The sequence below is a fragment of the Diadema antillarum genome, unplaced genomic scaffold (genome assembly GCF_040938485.1).
Source record: "Diadema antillarum isolate AM-2024a unplaced genomic scaffold, OU_Dant_1.0 seq00000947_RagTag, whole genome shotgun sequence".
Taxonomy (NCBI): Eukaryota; Metazoa; Echinodermata; class Echinoidea; order Diadematoida; family Diadematidae; genus Diadema; species Diadema antillarum.
In genome coordinates, this window is record NW_027271796.1 from 548,328 (window position 1) to 569,412 (window position 21,085).

Genomic DNA, 21,085 nt, shown 5'->3' on the forward strand with positions numbered 1-21,085 from the left:
TGTAGTGCTCCCCTGCGTCTGAATGAAATGACATTCATAATTTTGATAATACAAAATCCAATGAATCAAAATATCCATTTATGTTTCCCCCATCAGCTGACAACATCATTCATGCTGGAGACACTCATTCACTCCAAGGAGAAACCAAACACCAAACAGTGGATGGAGCTCATGACCAACCAGTTCCACACCTGTACTCTCGCTTGTGAGGTAATCACCAGTCTTTCTATCACTCCTGGATTGAAATAAAAACTTTCACTCGTACAATACCTCTTTATACATAGTCTTTGTCAGGATTGTGGTGATGAAAGTGGAACTTAGGATTATCAAAGATTAGCAGTACTTTGAGGTACATTTTTAGCACTTGTATGGTATATGTCGTGACTATACCTTTACTGAAGATTTTGAATGTGACCAAATTTCTTGATATTAAGTGTATCAAGTTGTATTGTCTTGTCTCTCTATGGTTCTGCAAATGAATTATTAGATTAACATGAAACAGTGCAATCCCATGGAGTAGCAATTCAAATTGAGGTTAATGGAATAGGAATCTGTCGTGTCTAGTGTGATCAACTAGTTGGACAACATAGTCTAAAGCCACAATAAGCTGGAGTGTGGGAAATGGTGCATGATAGGTATGGTACAGCCTATCTGCCAGAGTCAAGATAATTGTTTAGCTCTGAATGAAAAAAAAAGAAGAGTGACCGAAACATATTTGTTTGTTTGCAGTGGTTCCTTGACTACATGGCTACAGATGACTGGTGGCCGCAACAGATCCTGATCAAGTGTCCCATTCAGACGTGTAGACAGGTAGCGTCCTCCTTCCTTCCTACTCCTCCTTTGTGTTTTGAGCTTTAGCTACCAAGGTGTGATAATTCCCAATGGAGGTGATATCCAACACACCCAGCTCTCAGAAGCTCTTGATCTATCCATGTTACTAGTTATATTTAAGTGAAAGCCATCTTTAGGTAGTCCACTCCTGTATGAGTGCCATGAGTACATTAAACCTTGCTATTTGTTGCACTTTGTACCACAGATCTCATAGAAATTTTTAGGATGGATGGATGTTGGTTGTCACTTTGCCTTCCATGAATGACTGGACTAGATAGGTGTTGAAAATTTAGTGTAATGAACATTGTAGACGCCAGCATAAAAACAAATTGAGGCAAAATGAGTTAACAATTTATCCACATTTATATGAACATGTAGATTAATACTTGTCAGTAATTCTGTGGTATATATATGGAAGTTTGATCATATTGAAACAGATACAGAGGCAGTCAGTATGAAGAAAATTGAAACTTCAAATCAGCAAAGTTTTCTGAATGTGCTGTTACTCTGTTTTAGTCAGTAACAGTGTCTTCAAATAGCTCTTTTGATTGATAAATGGAAAACAAGCAGCGACTCAAATGCATGCCTTCTAAATATGACGCTGGTTGATTTCCTCTGCAGCTGTTCCAGAGACTGTGCATTCATGTCATCAGACAGCTGAGAGAAAAACATGCTCCACTCTACCTGCATGCAGTCATCGAGGGGTGAGTCTTGAGTTGGAAAAGAGGCTGGACAAATTATTGGTATTGTGTGGCTAATTATCCTGGGAAAGGGAGCTGAACCCAATACAGTCCATACTGAATCATTCTGTATCATGCATGGATGAAATCTAATGCCAAAGTAGATTAAATTTTAGGGGCATTGAACATTCTTATGAAGTACTATTGTTAAACGAATCAGCTAATTGGATAGAAACTGACAGTGTTTGACTTGAAATGTTCAATTTCAATATGTCTTTTTATTCTGCATTTGATACATTTTGATCTCTGAGGGCTGCCATTTTGGGCATTGATGATTGTGTTTGAGTGTATTCTAATCTTTTGTCTGAAGTCTTGTAAAATCTTGTCTCATCTTTTGTGGAGTGTTGTCAAGGAAAGCGGTCAATGCGAACTTTAACAAATAAGCATTCTCGACTGTCATAGTAGTACAAGACTAGTAATGCTTGATTATGCATCAATAATTCTCTGTCTCCTTTTATTTTCATATGTGAAACAATGAATAAGCCAGAAAAATAAGCCCCCCCAAAAAAAAAAAAAAAAAAAAATCAAACAAATCAAATATAGTGTGGTCCAATCAGAAAAAAGCTCATGTCCTGGCATGAGTGTGATAAATAGGATTGTGGCCAGAGTAATTTTCTTATACGTGGTCTACATAATGAGATTGAAGCATTTGACATTGTTTAACAGAACTTCCAAGAAGCAGTATCTTTCTATCTCTTCAGGACATTCTCCACTGTACAAATCTTATAGTGACTCAAATTGACCTTTTTTCTTGCAGTCACGATGAACGTGAGATTCAACCTGAAGAGATTGGAAACGTCTCCTGTGTGACAAGGTTCATCAAGAAGCTGCTGTCCATAGTAAGTCAGTGCCTTGTGTGATGTTTCAGTAATTGCCACCTTGGTAAAACCACCTCGATAGAAACAGGGATTTAATCACCGTTGGTATTTCTAGGATGAAAAAACAAAGAAATATTGGCAGTCAGATTCCTGTCTCCGCTTCGATGAGTCAGTCTAAAATGTGCTGAGTCATGAAAATCTAAATATACTCTTCATGATGATTACATGTATATTAAATAATTTATGTAAGCTAATAAACCTTTTGCAGACTGGAGCTGTGTCATATATAATAGATGTGCTGATATTTGCTGACATGCAATGTAACAACAAAAAAAAAACAATTACATAGTATGTGCTCTCAGTAGCACATGGTGGACGAGTCATAACCTTGTGTGTCATGCTAAAGATTTGTTTATGAGCAGGGTAGCAAAGTTGAAACTGGGGTGTGCAAAGTAAAAAACAGATGTATAACATCATATGGCATTGTTTCTGCAGATTTCCATGGGAGTGAGACCACAGTGCAAGCACCTAACAGAGTACTTCTCTGTGCTCTATGACTTTGCCAAAATTGGTGAAGATGAGGTAAGATTCCTGCTCAGATTACTCTTTATCTCTATCAAGTGAACAGATGATTGGGTTATCATATCATTCATATCTAAATGCAATAAAATATTGTGGAGAATGAACTTAAAAAAAAAATCATTTGATCAATGCTGAGTAAAACAATGCTCTGTTATCAGATATTGGATCATTTTAATCTTACCTGTAGTTCCTTTCTTTTTGTGTGCAATTGGACATTTCATTGCAAATACATGACTTCATTGGATGGCTCATGCAACAGTGAAACAAAAGCAAGACTGTCATCACACACTAATGATATTGTGTGCATGGGAACATTTACTTCAGTTAGAGATATGGTGCATATCTTGTATGAGCTTATAAAGGTTACTTCACTGATGTACATGTATTGACAGTGCACTTACTTCACATTCAGATGAATTCTGATTTAAAGGACAAGTTCACCTTCATATACATATGGAATGAGTGAAAGCAGCAATATTATTAGAAGACATCATTGAAAGTTTGGAGAAAATCGGACAATCCATTCACAAGTTATGAATTCTTAAAATGTCTGCACAGTCACTGCTGGATGAGAAGACTACTATAGTGTATGATGTCACATGCGTACAATGATATAAGAAAAATATAAAGAGAATTTCACAAATTTTTATTTTTTGAAAAAAGTGCACATTTCCTTGACTTGTCGCTGATCTATGTTAAAGGTAATATTATTCCCCCTGCCTTCTGAAAAAGGCAAGTCAAGCATTCTGTTATTGTGTGAGAAAAGTGAAAATATGTTGAATTTTCTTTGTTTTCTTTATATCGTTGTACACATATGACATCACTGGCTGTAGTAGTCTTCTCATCCAGCAGTGACTGAGCAGAAATTTCAAAAATTCATAACTTTTTAACGGGTTGTCCAATTTTCCACAAACCCTCACTGATGTGTGCTACTAATATTGCTGCATTCACTCAATCCACATGTCTATGAAGGTGGACTTGTCCTTTAATGTTGTGTGGTGAAAAAATAAAAGGGGTTTGTCTGTATTCATGATCATTTCCTCCAACTTTATTGTATACAGGCACAGTTTCTGACCTCGATAGAAGCTATATCTATCATGGCCAACTTCTATCTGGGCACAAAGGCAGCTGACTATGTGAGTATTCTGGTATTTATCTCAGGTGAAATTATAGAGAAGAAAATGCTCATCCCAAGTGCCATGGTAACATGACATCATATGCAATATTCAGCAACATATTAGATAGATGACTTATTTCCTAATATGTGTACATGAAAAAAAAAACCACCAAAAATCGGTAAATCACCCTAAGATGAATTTGCAGTGATAATTCAACTTAAGGGGGCTTTTCTTTGCATATGCACTGATGTCGATGAGCTCAAACAACATTACATAAACCTCTGATTTTTTTCATGTGTACATCAAGATGTGTTGCAGTCAGTAAGATATCACCTCTTGATATTGTTGAACCCTTGAATTACTGACACCAAACCCAATATTTATATTATATTGGATGGCTATGAATGGGATACTAGGGAATATTGCACGAGTTAGGGCCAATATTGCGTGAATCGAAGATGAGTGCAATATTAGCCCTAACGAGTGCAATATTCCCTGGTTTTCCATGAATTAATGCCAGCCAATATAATTATCCTCTCCAATTATGTAGAGAAAGCATGTTCTGCACAAAAATACCGTAGCCCTACTTCTACTCGTCTTTGAAGTTGACTCAGCAGTCCCATCCTAGCGCTGAAAAGGGGAAGCCCCTAAAACTGCGTATGAAGCAAGCAACTAGCACAATGTTTGCGCGCTTGTGAATTGTAACAAAATTTCGCGCACTAATAGCAAGCGTTTGTGCACTCGGCAAGCGCTCGCGCAACAGACAAGACAAAATATGGTGTATTCTTGAACGGCCAGTAACAACGGTAGCCTATGGGGAATTAATACGTTGGCCTATGCGTTTTGTTCAATACTAGTATGCTCTCATATTGAAAGGTAAAAATTGAGCGGACAACAATACACGTTTTTAATGCGCCGCTAAAACGTCCTATATAGATGATAATAGGAAAAAATCATATTATTAAAGCATTGTACTATACATGTCAACAGGTGGAGGTGATCTCAGATGATGAGAATGATGACGAAGATGATGACGATGACGTCATTTCGCTGACAGAGGACAAATACAAACCTACATCACTGGAGAAGATGATTTCCCTCATTGCATACTTGGTGGAGTCGTCTCGCACAGACAGGAGGCTTCTGTTGTCCCCAAATGACTACAATGTCTTGGTTGGCGGAAAGGTATGTAGTTCAATCTGTTTACAGATGAATAAATGCTCAATGTTTTTTATACGTAAGTGTGTGTGTGTCTGTGTGTGTGTGTGTGTTGTATATACGTGTGTTTTATTCACTACATTATTTGTTTGACAGTTTGGTACCTTTTGAGTGCATGACATAAAAGCTAATTTCCTGCAATGCAGCAAACTGTGGCAAACTTATTTCCATCAAGCAGAGATTTATTATTGCCTCTGCCAAGAAGGTAAATATACATTTTGCTGACATTTGTTTATTGGTCTGTATGTCGAGGTTAAGACTCAGAAAGTTATAAATGAAATTTGATGAAATTTTCATAATGAATCTGTTCTGGTAAAAACCATAGGTAATTAGATTTGGCAGTGATTTGATCATAGTCTAGATCTAGGATTGTTTTCAAATGGTGCATGCACAGTTCTATGGTATCAGTGACTATGGAGCCCTAGTAGGTGCTTGTTTCATTGAATGAGAAAACAATGGGCCTTACAATCATGATTGTTATGATACCTTTGATTTATTCTAGGGCTTCCCCTTCCTCTTCCAACAAATCCGAGACAACATCAACCTCCAGCAGACGAGGAACCTCATCCTAAGGCTAACAAGGTTCCCGCCAAAGCTTCCGGAACAGGTACTATGTGGGCACATTTTGACAGGCATTCACAAGCCTGTGCTCAGCACTTTGAAAAATGTTCACTTTCAGATATGTTCAGAACAGTCATCTATTGCAACTAAACTTAGTATAAATTGAATTGTGTTGATGATATAGTGTTGACTGAAATGAACTTTTTTACCACAACCAACAATGAGCAATGAGAACTAAAGTTCAGCCTCATACAGGAAGACAGAGTTACCTTCATGTACTCATTTCACCACTGAATTTACTGAAATGAATGGCTCGAGAAGAAAATTACCTCTTTCAGAGTGCTGTTATTTTTGGTGTGTCATGTGATTTTTATTTGGATGTATTGGTACTCTAAATACCTGAGCCATGTGAGTGTTAAGTGTGCATGATTTTAAGATGGAATACCTATGGTGTGGTTCTCTATATGTATGTAGCCATTATATTTGAATCCATCTGAATTAGCACTAGCATTTCAGCTTTGGTCTTGTGTTACTCAATCTTTTCATTACAGATCATTGCCATGATATTCAATGCCATCAGCAAGCTGAGTCCAGAGGTGAGTTTTACAAGGAATGCTGTCATGTCTTTACATGTATACCTACAATCGTACAGTAGTAATAGCATTACCACTGCTTGAAGCAGTAAATGCAATCATAAATATTTTTTAAAAAATGTATTTTTTATGTTTGTTAAGGTCATGTAAGTTACTCAGGTTTTCATTGTTTTCATTTCATAATGATATAATAATTTGCAGTTAAGTTCTTATCACCTCTATTTTGATTGGACAAAAATTGCCAAAGAGAATCTGTAATTGATTTATCATGTTGTAGACATAGAATGATTAATTCCAAAAACTAGTCGCTCTTTCATTTTTGAATGACAGTACATCTATCTTAGAGTATGCACTGCGACTTTCTGAAACATTTTTTTTTTTTTTTTAATTCTTTTGCTGGAACAAGCTTTTTGCCAAAAATGAGGACTGTGCTAGAAGAAGCAACAGTGTGGCTGATATCAAGCTCTCCTCTGTTCATTAATGAGTAATATTTATATTGGCACAACATTCATCTCTCCCATCTTGCAGGCTGGCATCCCATTCTTCAAGATGCTCTCCCTGTTAGTGGAACCAGTGCCTCCAGGTTGCACCTCCTTCACACCCATCATCCTCCAGAGGATCTGGGATGTAAGTCTTTTTAAGGCATGACTTCCTTGGCCAGTGTATAGTCTGTATTGTGATTTACCTACATACGATATAGTTCCTGCAGTGTATGTTGTATTAAAGCCAGCAAAGAGTTTCATTCTCTATTTATGTGCTGGGTGAATTTGAACTCTTGATATCACAGTTCATACTCTCAGCTTTGAAAAAGAAATATGAAAGGGAATGTTTAATGGTGTTTTTGATGAAGATCCCAGAGGTCATGCAGATTAGCAGGATTGCCATATTCAGAAATGATCTTCAAGTACATTTGTATGTCAAATAAACGACAAATTTGAGTTGTAGAGTGATAGTCAAAATCAGCAAAATATCAAAATTTGTATTAGGTCCTTCAGTTCCTGCTTTAGATTTTTTTTAGACCCTGAGGGAAACTATTGGCGCTATATAAATCATATCAATTATTATTATTATTATTATTATTATTCAAGTGGCCTATACAGTGCAGAAAAATCTAATGGTGATCAAAGAAATGTGGTACATGCTTTTATTTCATTGTTGTTATATTAACTGGTTATTTAACAATGTCACAACACTGTTATACAGTCATATATATTTGCACTCAAGTTCAAGTTTATTGTTTTGACAAAAATGGTTTTGTTGTTTCCTCCATATCTGTAGATCTCTGAGTACAACCCCCAGCAAGTACTAGACTGGCTTGCAGCCCAGGTGCCCAGGAACAAGCTTGCCCACAACTGGGTGCTGCACCACATTGATAGATGGGTAGAGACCTTCCTCATACACCAAAACAACCGAGTCAGAAACTGTAAGTTGTGATGTACTGCCCATTATGATGCAACTTTGTTTGCAAGGACCAGTTAGATATTCAAGGGCTTGATTCCGCTCACCTGATCTGTTTCAGTTTTACATGAAGACAACTTTTAACTTCATTTCAATGATTCAATCTCCCTTCCCTTTATTATTGATTTAGTCTGTCAATTCATACCTTGTCATGGAAGTGTTAGTTTGAGTCTGTGCTGACACGGCACCTTGCCCATGAATTACCAGTTGTGATTCACCTTCTTCCAAGACTACTAGGAAATGGAAAGAATGGTAGTGTGTAAAGTTTATTACTGGATGAAGCAAAATTTCCATACGACAAACCAGTAATTGGAGAAGATTTATAAAAGGTGTTCAGACAAGGCACTACATGCTTTTTAGGGTGGTGTGTAAAATTGCTTTTCACAATCTGACAAATGTTCCCCCAACCACTTTAAAGGACAAACAAACTACAGACAAATGCTCCAATATCGCAGCTGCTCATGTGTCTTGTAGGAATTTACAAAAGAGAGACAGAAAACTGAATTCAAAGGTTGCTCATGGAGACAGTCTGTAGATTTTGAAATAAATTGAGAAAAATTGTCCATAATTTTCACTTCAATTAATGGCATCAATTCAATTTCCTTTCATTTTTTAATGGATTTTCAAATAGCAGTACAAAGCTTGTGAATATGACTACATTATTGGCTGACAAGACTGACAAACTGAAAAACTGTAAGTCAAACTTCATACTGTCTTTACCAACAGCTGCTGCCTTCCTTCTCATCTCCCTGGTGCCTGACCCTCACTTCCGCCAGTCCTTCCGGTCAGCCAGGTCCCTGCACAGCCCACAGAGAGAGATCAGGGTAAGTCACCAACCATCCAACACTACATAATTCTCACCTTTGACTTCTACTGCCATGACTATTCCAACACTAGGAGGCATGGTAGGCTACAAATACATTAAGAATTGTTTAGCTATGTTTTAATGTATGGTGTGGGTGTATAGTCATAAGCATTGATACATTGTGTTTGTGAAAGATGACGTCAGTATCGTGTGTTTCCCTAATGATGACATTCAGCTGTTTTTACTGTGTTTCCCTCTTTATTAGGGATGCCATTGGCAACATATTTTCTGTTTGTATGTCTATCTCGAGTTGATACACCATGACGTCTTTACAACCGGTAAGATGACATTTAATTTTGATAATACTCTCACCTGTATGGAATAACTGAATACAGTGATGTTTTGGGAGGTTTCTTGTATTGTGCATCAGGAGTGAATGGTAAGAGATGTGACTGAATGAAATGTGTGGATGTGTTCTCTGACAGAGTATTTTCATGTGTGAGTCTCTCATCTTTTCTGTCCCCACACAGCTGGCACCAGAGGCACTTCTGGTCCTCCACCAGATCTATGCACTCCTTCTTTCCCTACTTCCAAGAGCCAAGCACTATGTTGGTAAGACAGCTGCAGTCCTGACATTGCTCTAGTACCATGTACAATAATCGTAAACCAATTTTACAAAGAACATTTTGTTCCTCCATGTGGTACGATTGTATATTTCTGTTGGTATCAGGTAGTGAAGACTGACAATGGGTATTCTGAATTTTGAATATCTTTCCTGTATATGTGATATTTGTAGAGTGTGCAGAATTCAGTTTTTTTGTAACCGTATGTATGTGGATTACACAATACTTTTAAAGAGGGTGTTGTAAAGAGTCAGAAGAAATCATATAGATGTGTCTGTGCCTGTATCTGGATTTTAATTGTCTTTCTTGTGTATGTGATATTTGTATAGTGTGCAGACCTCAATTACTTTCTAACCATATTTACATATGAATCACACAATGCTTTTAATAAGGAAGGTACTGTAAGGAGTCAACAGAGATCCTGTAGATGTGTCTGTACCTGTTGAGTAAGACTGAGTTGGATATTCCAGGCAAATGAAGCATTGTTCAGTCTGCTGAGATTGTTCCATATGACCAGAGATTCACGATTCCTTACTTTTTTGACACAGATGTGACAGCCCATGGAACGTCCAAGCTAGTTGCCTACTTTGCTGTGCTCAACCACTGTTTGATATCTAGGTCTGAGAAAAGGAAGGTGAGTATATCCTGCAAATGGTTCTCATTGGTAGTGTAAATGCAGTGCACGCGAGGAATCTTTAGATTATTGCTACCTCTGCATACGAGCTGCTAGGCAAGTACTGTATAAGCTGTTATTTTCGCAAGGGTTTAATTTTCGCGAATTTCGAGAGTCACAGTTGGATCGCGATTTTAACAACATGCGAAAATGTCTCCATGCGCTCTGCTAATAGTACGTTAATGTTAGTGTCGGCGTCAATTCGCGAAAACAACATCTCGCGAAAATGTCTAGTTCTGATGAATAACAAATAAAAAGAAATGGCAGTCTAACAAGTTAGTTCAATTACACGATGAATGATAGACAAATTTTTTAATGACAATTTCATTTTTAGGTAAATTTGATGCGTATATTAAGAACTAGACGGCAAAGTCTAAAATAATTGATCAGAATACAACCCCTGTCCTAAATGACAAATAAGCTTTTCTCACTTAAAGGTCCATGGGATTCCACATGTCATGATTTTGCTGCAAAGTCGAGCATAAATCCATATAACCCCTGAACACGTCCAGATAGATCTAGATCTAGTTAAAATCCAAACACAGTTATGATTATGAAAAGCTCCAATTATTGAACACAAAAATGCATTTACATTTGTGGAGTGTGCACGTATTTACAGTTGAGTGTGATGGTGAAAGTTAATTGTAGATGTAAACGTTGCATCCAGCATGGAAATGCAAATGCTTGTGGATGCTATGTTGTTGATGAATTTGCGATGAACTGATTCCGATACTTGACTGCGGCTGGGAAGATGGACCAGGAATGTTGCCATAAGCCAGTTTTTTGATTGTACGTGATCACAGTCACACAACTGGTCTCGATGCTACTCAGTGTCAAAAGATCTGGTCTTGCTCTTGGAAGGAGATGTGGAACTAGTGGTAGAAGTGGTTGTGGTCGTACCTTCACAGTAGAGCTGTTGGCCGAGGATCTCATTTCTCTTTTTCTTGTGTCGCTTCTGCGGCTATAGTGTTTTAGGCTTGTTTCACTCTTGTGACCACTTACGCTCATTATGTCTCTAGCCTTGAACCCAGTGCTGTCCAATGCATTAATAGTTGTTATAAAATGGGTTCAAGAACGTAGCCAATAGGAAGCGCTGAAATGAGTCACGTGGGCTTTGATTACTTTAGTACCATTGCACTGCAGTACCAGTGCGCACTCAAATCAGTTGTTACAAGTGCGCGTCGCGCGCTACTATACGCGCTGTCAATCCTGTAAACAACTTCTAGTTCGGACTGCCGGCCGGCCTTTCTTGTGTGCATGTACATATTATGTGGCGTACGTATACAGTACTCTTTTATACGTACAGTACTTACATGTGCAGGATTTGCGACTGCGACGTGCTTGACTCGACTCGTACTCTCTCGAGCGAGTGCTACATGTAGTTGACTGGTATTGACCCACAAAGGTACGTGAATAAATGCTGTTATTTTTCGACTCATTTTATAAAACAAATGATGCACAGGATTATTTCGTGGCGTTAGTGGAGATGCAGCTCACTCTCGGGTATATACAATGTGCAACATGCACTCGGCTTCGCCTCGTGCATGTTTCACAATTGTAAATACCCTCGAGTGCGCTACGCCTCCACTAACGCACTCTATTCTGTGCATCATTTGTATATTGTTCGAAGCGAGTGATTTGTGGAGACTTGGCTACATCCAGCATTATGAGATATCAACTTGAGCTTGTTTCCGATAGTATTAACTCCAAGTAGGCTGTTAAAATACCGAGAAGAACCATCAGTGGGAGCTTTAGGTTTTGACCTTTTCCAGAGGTCAGGGGCAGTTGGGGTTTTATAGTTTACTGACAAAAGTCTGGAATTCCATTGTGGGGCGGTGAATTATCATTCAGAATCGCATACATCCTGCCACTGTTGGACACTTCATCCTGGTCCTCTCTGTCTTTTGTGAGACAGTCTTTCTTTAACATGTAAGTAAGGCCAGTGGTTCGACGTCTGTCTTATCGTTAAATCGTCAGGTTTCATCCCACGACTGTTTTCCCTTCTACGGTTACAAAAAATAGGTCATGATGTCCAGGAAAACTTTATTTTGCAGCCTGTGTGGTGATGTCATGTCCAGTTCCTCAGAGTTCTGCATCAATTTCATGTCCGTTTTGCTGATTACAGGCTTATGTTAAAACGTGACCCTTACCTTCTTTTTTTCAGATTTACCAATGTGGCCTTAACCCTAAAAAGACTGGGGGGGGGGGCCTAAAAGGCCCCCCCCCCTCGACATTTCGCGCGATTACTCAGCAACACGCAATGCTCTCGCCACGATGCTCTATGACTTTTTCTTTCGAGTTTCCCGCACATTTTGACACCAAATTTGTGACGCCCGGGGGTACGGTTCTGAAGTTACATAACTTTTTGTACATGCACATGAGACCGAAAATGGCTCAAAAATGTGATTTTGTGTACAAAGTCAGTACAAACTGAGTTTTATCACATGGTTCATATAAATATGCTTATTTTTACTCTCAATGGCTAAAATCAATTTGTTTTAGTAGTATTATGCTTCAAAAAGGGTCTGCCTCAAATTTTGCTGAAAAAAACAAACAAAAACAAAAGGTCGAAAAAACAAAGAAATACATAAGAAATTCATAAAACAATAAAATAGATAAGAAATTAATTTTGATACCGAATTTTTTTTCAAGTACATTTGCTAAGAATGCTACAAAGAATATCTAGACCAAAAATGAGCACTTTTGGAGCTTTATTTACTGATTTAGATAAAAAAGTCTGATTTCTCGCATAAATTAGCATAATTAATCAAAATAAAATAAAAGAAGACTATTTTGGAAAATTTAAATATACGATCTTGTAGATTACATCGCACACTACCATTGTGCAAATTTCCGCGGCGATCGCTCGATCCACGGCCGAGATCTTAAGGGGGGGCCCTTTAGCCCCCCCCCCCCCGCCCCCCCACCCAGTCTTTCGAGCTACCAAAATAGCCCAGTCTTTTTAGGGTTAAATGTGCGATTGATTGAGGAAATTTCACCTTGTCTGTAATATCTAGGCCAGACTTATCCAAATAATGATGCTGAACTCCGTATTGTAGAGTCTGCATAGTTCTTTTCTTATAATTTGTCCCATCCTCCTTTCAGTTCCTGGCATAAAATTTGCTCAAAAACGGGTCAGTCAGGCTTTCCAAATTTGTCCCGAATACTTTGCAAATCCAAGTGATTTTTCTTGTGCCACTTTTAAGGTCTTCTTGGTGTTGTTTCTATCCATCTTGCCCACTAGGTCAGCGAGTTCCTCGTCCGTGGGGACATGAAATGACTTACTACTCACCATTTTTTTTATTTATTTATTTTTTTGGTGTGATTTAGGTCTAAATCTAGGCCAGTTCACCCTCACAAATATCCAGTTGAGAACAAAAGTTTTTATTTCTGCTTGTCGTACGCATAACAACGCAATATCACGAGAGTGGTATATCACTTATTTTGCACAACCTCTGCACTCCTGGGTAGTGCATGAAAAAAGTTGAATGCCACATGATGCATTGAAATAACATGGCTATTTTATAACAGTATTTGTTCGTTGCATAGGATGTAGTTAATTTTATTATAAGAACTGTATTTATCCCATTTTGCCTGTCATGCACAAATATTAATATCATGGAAATCATGAATGTGATTTGAGGTAGAAGGAATGATTCAATTTGTGTTTAGACAAATATCCCAGACTTGTGTACCAATACACAAAGTCACTTCTCGAATCAGAATCACAACCGAGAAGGTGTGATAACCATGTTGGCACATCCGTATTGTATTTAGATTTTAAGATGGGCCACAGTATTATACACTCATGTGATATTGGATGTGGAACAGAAATTCATGCCTCTGCTTTGCACCATTTAAGAAGCATGCTTGTTGTCAATGGGGACTGTAAATGTCAAAAGGCCTCATTCATAGCAATGTTTAGAGTAGTGAGTCGTGCAAAGCAACAGTATATTTGTGCGCCATACTGCAAAGCTCAATGTATAATTTTGTAGTTGGGTATGGGAAAACCTACATTAGCAACATGTTTTTAATGATTGTATGTACAATCCAATGTTTTACATTTACATGTCCTTTTTGCCATCCTTTGCTTGTATTCTCTTAGTTTGCAGCCCACTTCATGGATCTGTGGAACCTGTACCAGCCCAAGCTGTCAGAACCTCCCATCTCTTGCAATCACAACAAGCAGGTTAGTGCTTTCATTAGCTGGATAGAACACAGTGCCAAGGCTAAATACTGCAAAGTTAAAACTGGCGCAGAAAAAGTTGAAATGGGATTGCAGAAATTGACATGCAGCGTGTAATTCCTTTTTTCCCCCTATTTTGTCTACTTTGTGGAGTATGAAGAGTATCAAATTGTAATTTTGGGGTACAAAGCACATTGGTCTGTGTAGCTATCTGAAAATGAAAGTAGTGGAACATTTGCAATGGTATTTACTTCTTTATGTAAGCAGAAATGTGGCTGTTTCTTTGTCTCACTCCTGGGGTTTAAGTGTGTATGTTTAAAGAGTGACATTTTATTTAGATGACCAGCATTGGCAATTTAAGATTGAAGTTAACATTTCTCTTTTGAAAGTACATCATTTGAAGACAGTATGTCATTGCTTGATATGTCACATTTCATTCTTTAATAACATGCAATCACTTTGTCGTAGTATTTTCCTCTTTTAAAACAGGGATGATAAAAATTGGTTTCAGTTGATGTTAGAGACTCTTTCTTAATGTTACGTGCTGTGTGATCACCCTGCTGGTTATTTGCAACTCTTTGTCCGAAACAGGCCCTGCTCCAGTTTTGGTATAATGCTTGCGTGGACTACCCTGAGAATGTGGATCTTATCATCACCAATCCCCTGGTCATGAAGCACATCCCCTACAACTACATCCTGTAAGACAATCAAACACATTGGAGTAAAATCGCTAAGTATACAATCAATTTCTTAACTGCAAACACTCAAAAAGCTTCTTTTTTCAGTGATCTGCATTTGCCTCACATTGATGTATTTCATTGTATCATCAGAAGTATTCAGAAGTGTTGCCCATTCTGCTTACCATTGAAGAGAGATGGAAGAAGAAAAGATGGGATTTTTTTTCATAAACAGCCTATAAAGTTTCTCTTGTTTAGGGTGGACTGTGGGTGTGCTTTCTTTCTTTGCTGTTTTAGTACCATAAGGTATGAATATGAGTAACATTTTGGTATTCTCTAGTTTGTTGGGATCATTAATTTGAGAGGTAGCACATTTTCAAAATGTTGCACTCCTGTAGAATAAGAATTTTTGTAAGTGGATCACTGTCATTACAATTCTATCTACTGTTTGAGTTATTAGAATGCTACCGAAACTTCTGCCAAGATTTGAACATTATGAATGGTCCATATTCATTGAAACTATGGTATGTAATCAATCCAGTGAATACCACGCTGTTATTTCTGGCACTGGAGCACAGGATTTAAGTTTCTTTCAGCAAGGTTGCATGATGTGGCTTGATGCAAAGCAGAACATTCATGCCTAAGAACTGAATTCTTGAGAACAAGTAAAAGTGTGTTTATGATGCTGGAGTCAGATGATGATTTATTTTGATGACATGATGTCATTTTGCCTTCCCCAGAGCTGACCACGATGACCAGGAAGTGGTGGTCTTCAACCGCATCATGCTGCCAGCCTACTATGGCCTTCTGCGACTCTGCTGCCACCAGAGTCCACAGTTTGCCAGGATGCTGTCCGTTCACCAGAACATGCAGTGGGCCTTCAAGTACCTGACTCCTCATGCCAACCAGTACCCCATGGTGAGACCAGCTCTGGGCCATTGGTTGAGTTCACTATTGCTCCTTTAACAAATCAATAAAAAACAAATTTGCAAACAAACCTGCTTCCTCAGGATAATGCTTGTTGGTTGTGCCAATCTACCATCATCAGATACCACTCTTTGTAAATTATGTATGTGTGCCTTACATGCCCTGTAATATGTAAGTGATATATTTGACAAAGTCCTGGAGAATGTTGGAAAAAATCCTGGTACCAATAGTTTCATATCTATAACTCCCTGATTTCAATTGATTTTTAATTAAATTTGAACACCATTTCTATGTTATCTCTACTTAGAAATGGTGAAACTTAGACCCTGTATTGTTTGTGATGATGCTGCCCCCATTGTTACGCCTTTTATGTGTCTCAGGCCATATTTTGGGTGGTGTCTTGTGTGTAGCCTATGGGCTGCATTTTTTTATGGATTTTATTAAAAGTCAATATGGAAGTGTATTCAAAAGTCTAGCCACCTGTAATTTTTAGTGGTAGAGCCCTTGCTTGTTTCTCCTGTATACACACATGCTCATTGCTCATGACTTCTGCTCAGATGATAACTTGTGTAGCCAGTTGCTTATAAGTGTCAAAGACTCTCTGTCGGGATAAAATGATAGTTAAGTTTTCAACAGCAACAGGATGTTTGTATGTCATAAGAGAGCAAAATGGTATTGACAATATTCTGACAACCAGAAACAGTAAAAGACTTATTTGCACATGCATTAAAACAATAAGAGATATGATATTATACAGATATTGACTTACCAGAGGTGTAATATAACATTTGAGATCCTCATGGGAAGTCATATTTTTGTCGAGGATTATTATATTTTTCTGAAGCGCGTAGCGCTGAGGAAAAATATAGTATTCCGAGACAAAAGTGTAACTTTCCAAGGGAAATCTGTGTTATATTCCTACTGAAGGAAAAAGTCAATGTCTGTTATATTATGTGACCTACAGTACAAGAAATAGATTCTAAACTGCTGTAGACTTATAAAGCAAAACGACTTCTCCTTTCTACAGTCAAATTCATGAACGCGCGTGACAACAGTGCGCTAGTGGTATTCAATCGAGCTGTACGTAGATCTAACTACGATGGCTTTCACGTACCGGTAATTCGTTCTTCCATGGAGCACGACAGCTGCAATATCATCATCGCCTGTTATCACATTCCTAGAACAGTCGCTATTCAATCGTACGTAGGGCCTAGTTTCGTAGCGGTAGAGCTAGATTTTGTAATGACAGTTGTAAAAATTGTAGAAGACTACAAGTTACAACTGCCGCTTTGGTCTAAAGCAAGTTTGTTAAGATAACATTTGTTTGTGGTGATGTATGAGAATGTGAGCTTTCTGACAATGTAGGGCCTAATCTCTTCTGTCTGCGGTCACTGGTACAAGAGCTGTAGACTGCAGACCTGGCCCTGGTCCAGATCCTGTGCTGGTACAAGTAGCATATAAACTTACTCAGTTCAGGCGCTGGTAATGTAAATGGGAAATCCTTTGGCTTTCCTGTCACGACTGTCTAACATTAACTGGAGTAGTAGGCTCTATAGATTCTAGCTTCCAGGACATTCTCCAATTCTTTCTTTCTCAAGCGAAGCACAGCTGCTCATCAAAGCTGCCATACCAGTTTGACGAAAACAAATCTGTTGCAATTTCGTAATTCGCGCTTGTGTAGCGTGTGTCATGACTGTGTGATGCTCATACCACTAGGTGCGCTGTACTACTGTGGTGCGCGTGGTCGACTGGTCACGATTGCATTCGTGTGTGCAAAGCATCTCTACGTGGTAGCTCTGTGTATGTTGCGCGCATCATAACAGTTGGTTCTTTATTACGTCATCCCGGTCCAGATACAACGCCATTTTGTGTAACGTAGTTGCTGTTATATTCCATGGTTGTATGTAATTTACGTCATGTTATGAAATATAACACCTCTCATCCTTGTGACCATGGTCACGTGACAGCATTTTGACCAATCACACATTGGTATCCATATAGGTCATATAATATATCTGTACATTTGCATGTTCCCCAAAGGTTGTTGAGGAGCTGTTTCGTATGATGAAGCTCTTTGTGACGAGGAGAGGAGATTGTGATGATGAGGAGGAGCAGATTGCTGATTTCAAGAAGATGACATTGCTCTGCTATCTAGAGTGTCTAGAAAGGAGCTCATGTTGGACCACACTCATCAGGTAGGCCCAAGGCAGAGAGTTTTGCTCCTTGCTTGTCTTCTTGCAAGCTTTTCATGACAGAAAATTTGAGGGTAGTATCCCTCAATTACTAATATATTTAAAACTATGAGGAGCTGGGAAACACAAACATCTGCCATGGCAGCTAATCTCCCTTGAATATCATTCAGCTTATAGTGACCAAGTTTTTATGAACCTTGTAAATCTTATTATATCATCAACTAGCCAATGCATGGGGGGAAAAAGAAACTCTATTGTGCAAAGGTATTAAAATATCAACAAACAGTAATTCATATGGTTTTCAGTCTTAAAAGTTTGTATACTTGATGATTGCACTTATAAGTGTGTGCAGACCTCCCAACCATTTTTTTTTTTTTTATTTGGAAGAAATAATCTGAATTTCGACCATTTGCAACTGTTGTTTCGGTAGGAGTTTCCAATTTTTCATGATAATTTTACTCCACACTCATATGGGAACTGGTCTTACTTTCCAACTTTTGAGCCAGATCATCCCTATTTTTCAGTCAGGAAGGTTTGGAAGTATGTGTGTGTGTTTTTGCATGCATGTGTAACAACTTTAGAGAGAAGTTTTTCTCAGATACATCTCCATTATGGTCTGATAATATATTTTGGCTGCAAATACTTATATCTTTTCCCCAAGGAATGTTAGTCCATGTATCAGTGTCATCAATGTATGAAAAACAAGGTGAAATTGTATTTTTTTTTACAGAAATACATGCACCTCCATCACTAAGATCAAATTCACTGTTGTCTTTAACCCATCCAGTGCCTTCAGGTTGTTGTTAGAGAACGATGAAGACCGTATGGTGGTGTTGAGCAAGCAGGGTCTCAGTAGGCTGGCTGACGTGAGTATTACTATCAACCAACCCAGACCTGCAAACGATAGTGTTGTGACCATCACCTGTGGTAGAAAACACACATGTAGATCTTTCAATAAGTGAGCAGTGTTTCATCAATACAGTAGTACCTAGCTAGGCTAAAGTAGAGAATCCATCCTGGAACTGTTTCATAAGTCTCTCACTTTCAACCCCTTCTTGCCAGGGACTTGGAAAGTGTGTACAATGCTTTGGAGTTTTCTGTGCCAATCAGCACTTGAGGCATACAAAGGGTTAAGAAAGCCCTAAAACAGCTGATTTTTATTGTCCTTTGAGATGCTATGGCTTGTTACAGGTTAACGACATTTTAGATGCATGAGACTAACCAGTATTATCTGTTATAGTGATGCATCATATGACTGATAATGAAGAAATAAATGCTATTTAAAGTGAGAACAGATATGAAAGTAAGAATCAATTGGACCCTTTGCAAGTTTTTCAGAAACAGTAAGGCCAGCTTTATTACATGTTATTTTTTTCACCAAAATGAGTAGTTATTTACTGCAAAACATAATTTCATATCTGCAGCATCAAGGGTATTATGTATTCAAAAAGTGTTGCATGCTGTGGATCCTTCTCAATGTTATATTGGAATATTTGGTACAAAGTACTTCAGACCAGAAGGAATTAATTTTTCAAGTTTAACAATAGCTATACCAGACATGAATGGCATTTACATAGTCATCCTTTGTACAATAGGTGTGCCCAACATGAATGATTTTAATATCTGTACCTATTGAAACACTAAAGCTGTACCATAAATTAATGATGTCTGCAATGTTATTCTCTGTAGGCATTCTTCACCTTACACATGATGTACCATGAGGCCACTGCCTGCCATGTGGCCTGTGAGCTGGTGGAACTCCTGTCTACTACCAACGCTGTACTTCAAGTCGCCATCCAGCATCAGGACTGCAAAGGTCTGTGTCAAACCTGCACTACAGTAGCTGTAGCGAAGAGATCATTGTAGAATTCTACTCCTTGTACTCTACAGTCACAGATTATTAAAGCTGTATCTAAATCTGTTGATGTTGTTGGAGTCAGTGTCAACACAATGCTATATCTCACAGCTGAGGTTCTGTCAGAGGAGGGAGAATGTTGCTGGCTGAAATCTGTCGACACTGAAGGAGAAAGTGTTAACATACTACTACAGTAAAAGCTCAATGGCAGCATAGAGATTACTGTAGAAATCTTCACATTGTAGTGCTGTAGTGCTGAAACCACACTAACTGACACAGTTCTAGCTGTATTGCAGTAAAGAGATAATTGCTCAAATCTAGTGACTCGGGAGGAGTCAATGTCAATACTACAGCTCAACCAGCATCACAACAATTCATCCCAGACACCTATTGACACTGAAGGAGTCAGTATTGACACTTAACTGACACAGCTGAAGCACTAGACGGTGTGTTTAGGTCAGAGTATAAATACTCTCACCTCTGCATGTACACTATTGTACATTGTATCAGTCTTACACTGTACAAAGACAGTGAAAGTATGTCAGCAAAGTCACCATTTGAGGATCTTCATGCTTTCAGGGTGTCAAGACCTGCTGCACTCGGATAGTAAGCAAATAATCAACGTTGGTGAAGGTGATGGGACAAACTATCACTATCACTTCCGAGGCAATCTGGATGTAGCTATCTTTCCAAAGCGCAGCTGATATTCCACATCTATATTCCCGTTTAATTCAACATCTGAAATCATTTTAACTGTCGGGAACAAAACAGGGAGGGGGGGGGGGGACAACACAGCTAAATCTAGTTAGCCTAGACTCCAAGTCCAAAAACACCAAAACTGCAGATCTGTAGGGCCTACATTAGGTCTAGCGAGAGTCTACACCTACCCTAGTCGGTATAGGTATAGATCTAACGTGTTAGGTATCCTTAGGCCAAGCCTTTAGGGCTTAGGTTACGACCGTAACGTTCACTTACCAATCATGCCGTTGCTGAAAACGCTGAACATTCTGAAACACGAGCGAGAGCAAGGCAACTAGACTACGTGCACACATGGTACGGTAACAACCCATACGAGTCAACTTTATATGTAGGCTGGCGATTACAAACACGGCATCGTCTCACTTGCCTATCACTTGACCCAGGTCAAATGATAGACCACAGTGCAACGCACTTTTATTTCGCGCGTACTCAAAATTGTAGGTTATATCACGCGTGAGGACTATGTGGA

The 21,085-nt window shown here is 38.5% G+C and overlaps 1 protein-coding gene across 1 annotated transcript in view; it reads left to right on the forward strand.

Annotated features, from left to right (window-relative positions):
• The window catches only part of LOC139741722 (ubiquitin carboxyl-terminal hydrolase 34-like), a 107,726-nt gene that overhangs the window by 73,675 nt on the left and 12,966 nt on the right, over window positions 1–21,085 (forward strand). Inside the window, exons 49-68 of the mRNA XM_071652308.1 lie at window positions 97–210; window positions 730–810; window positions 1,453–1,535; window positions 2,329–2,410; window positions 2,885–2,971; window positions 4,033–4,107; window positions 5,080–5,274; window positions 5,810–5,914; window positions 6,420–6,464; window positions 6,990–7,088; window positions 7,740–7,884; window positions 8,646–8,743; window positions 9,255–9,336; window positions 9,896–9,981; window positions 14,126–14,209; window positions 14,798–14,904; window positions 15,624–15,801; window positions 17,851–18,005; window positions 18,790–18,868; window positions 19,692–19,818. Coding sequence (XP_071508409.1) covers window positions 97–210; window positions 730–810; window positions 1,453–1,535; window positions 2,329–2,410; window positions 2,885–2,971; window positions 4,033–4,107; window positions 5,080–5,274; window positions 5,810–5,914; window positions 6,420–6,464; window positions 6,990–7,088; window positions 7,740–7,884; window positions 8,646–8,743; window positions 9,255–9,336; window positions 9,896–9,981; window positions 14,126–14,209; window positions 14,798–14,904; window positions 15,624–15,801; window positions 17,851–18,005; window positions 18,790–18,868; window positions 19,692–19,818 — 2,107 coding nt within the window. The remainder of the gene's footprint in view (window positions 1–96; window positions 211–729; window positions 811–1,452; window positions 1,536–2,328; window positions 2,411–2,884; window positions 2,972–4,032; window positions 4,108–5,079; window positions 5,275–5,809; window positions 5,915–6,419; window positions 6,465–6,989; window positions 7,089–7,739; window positions 7,885–8,645; window positions 8,744–9,254; window positions 9,337–9,895; window positions 9,982–14,125; window positions 14,210–14,797; window positions 14,905–15,623; window positions 15,802–17,850; window positions 18,006–18,789; window positions 18,869–19,691; window positions 19,819–21,085) is intronic.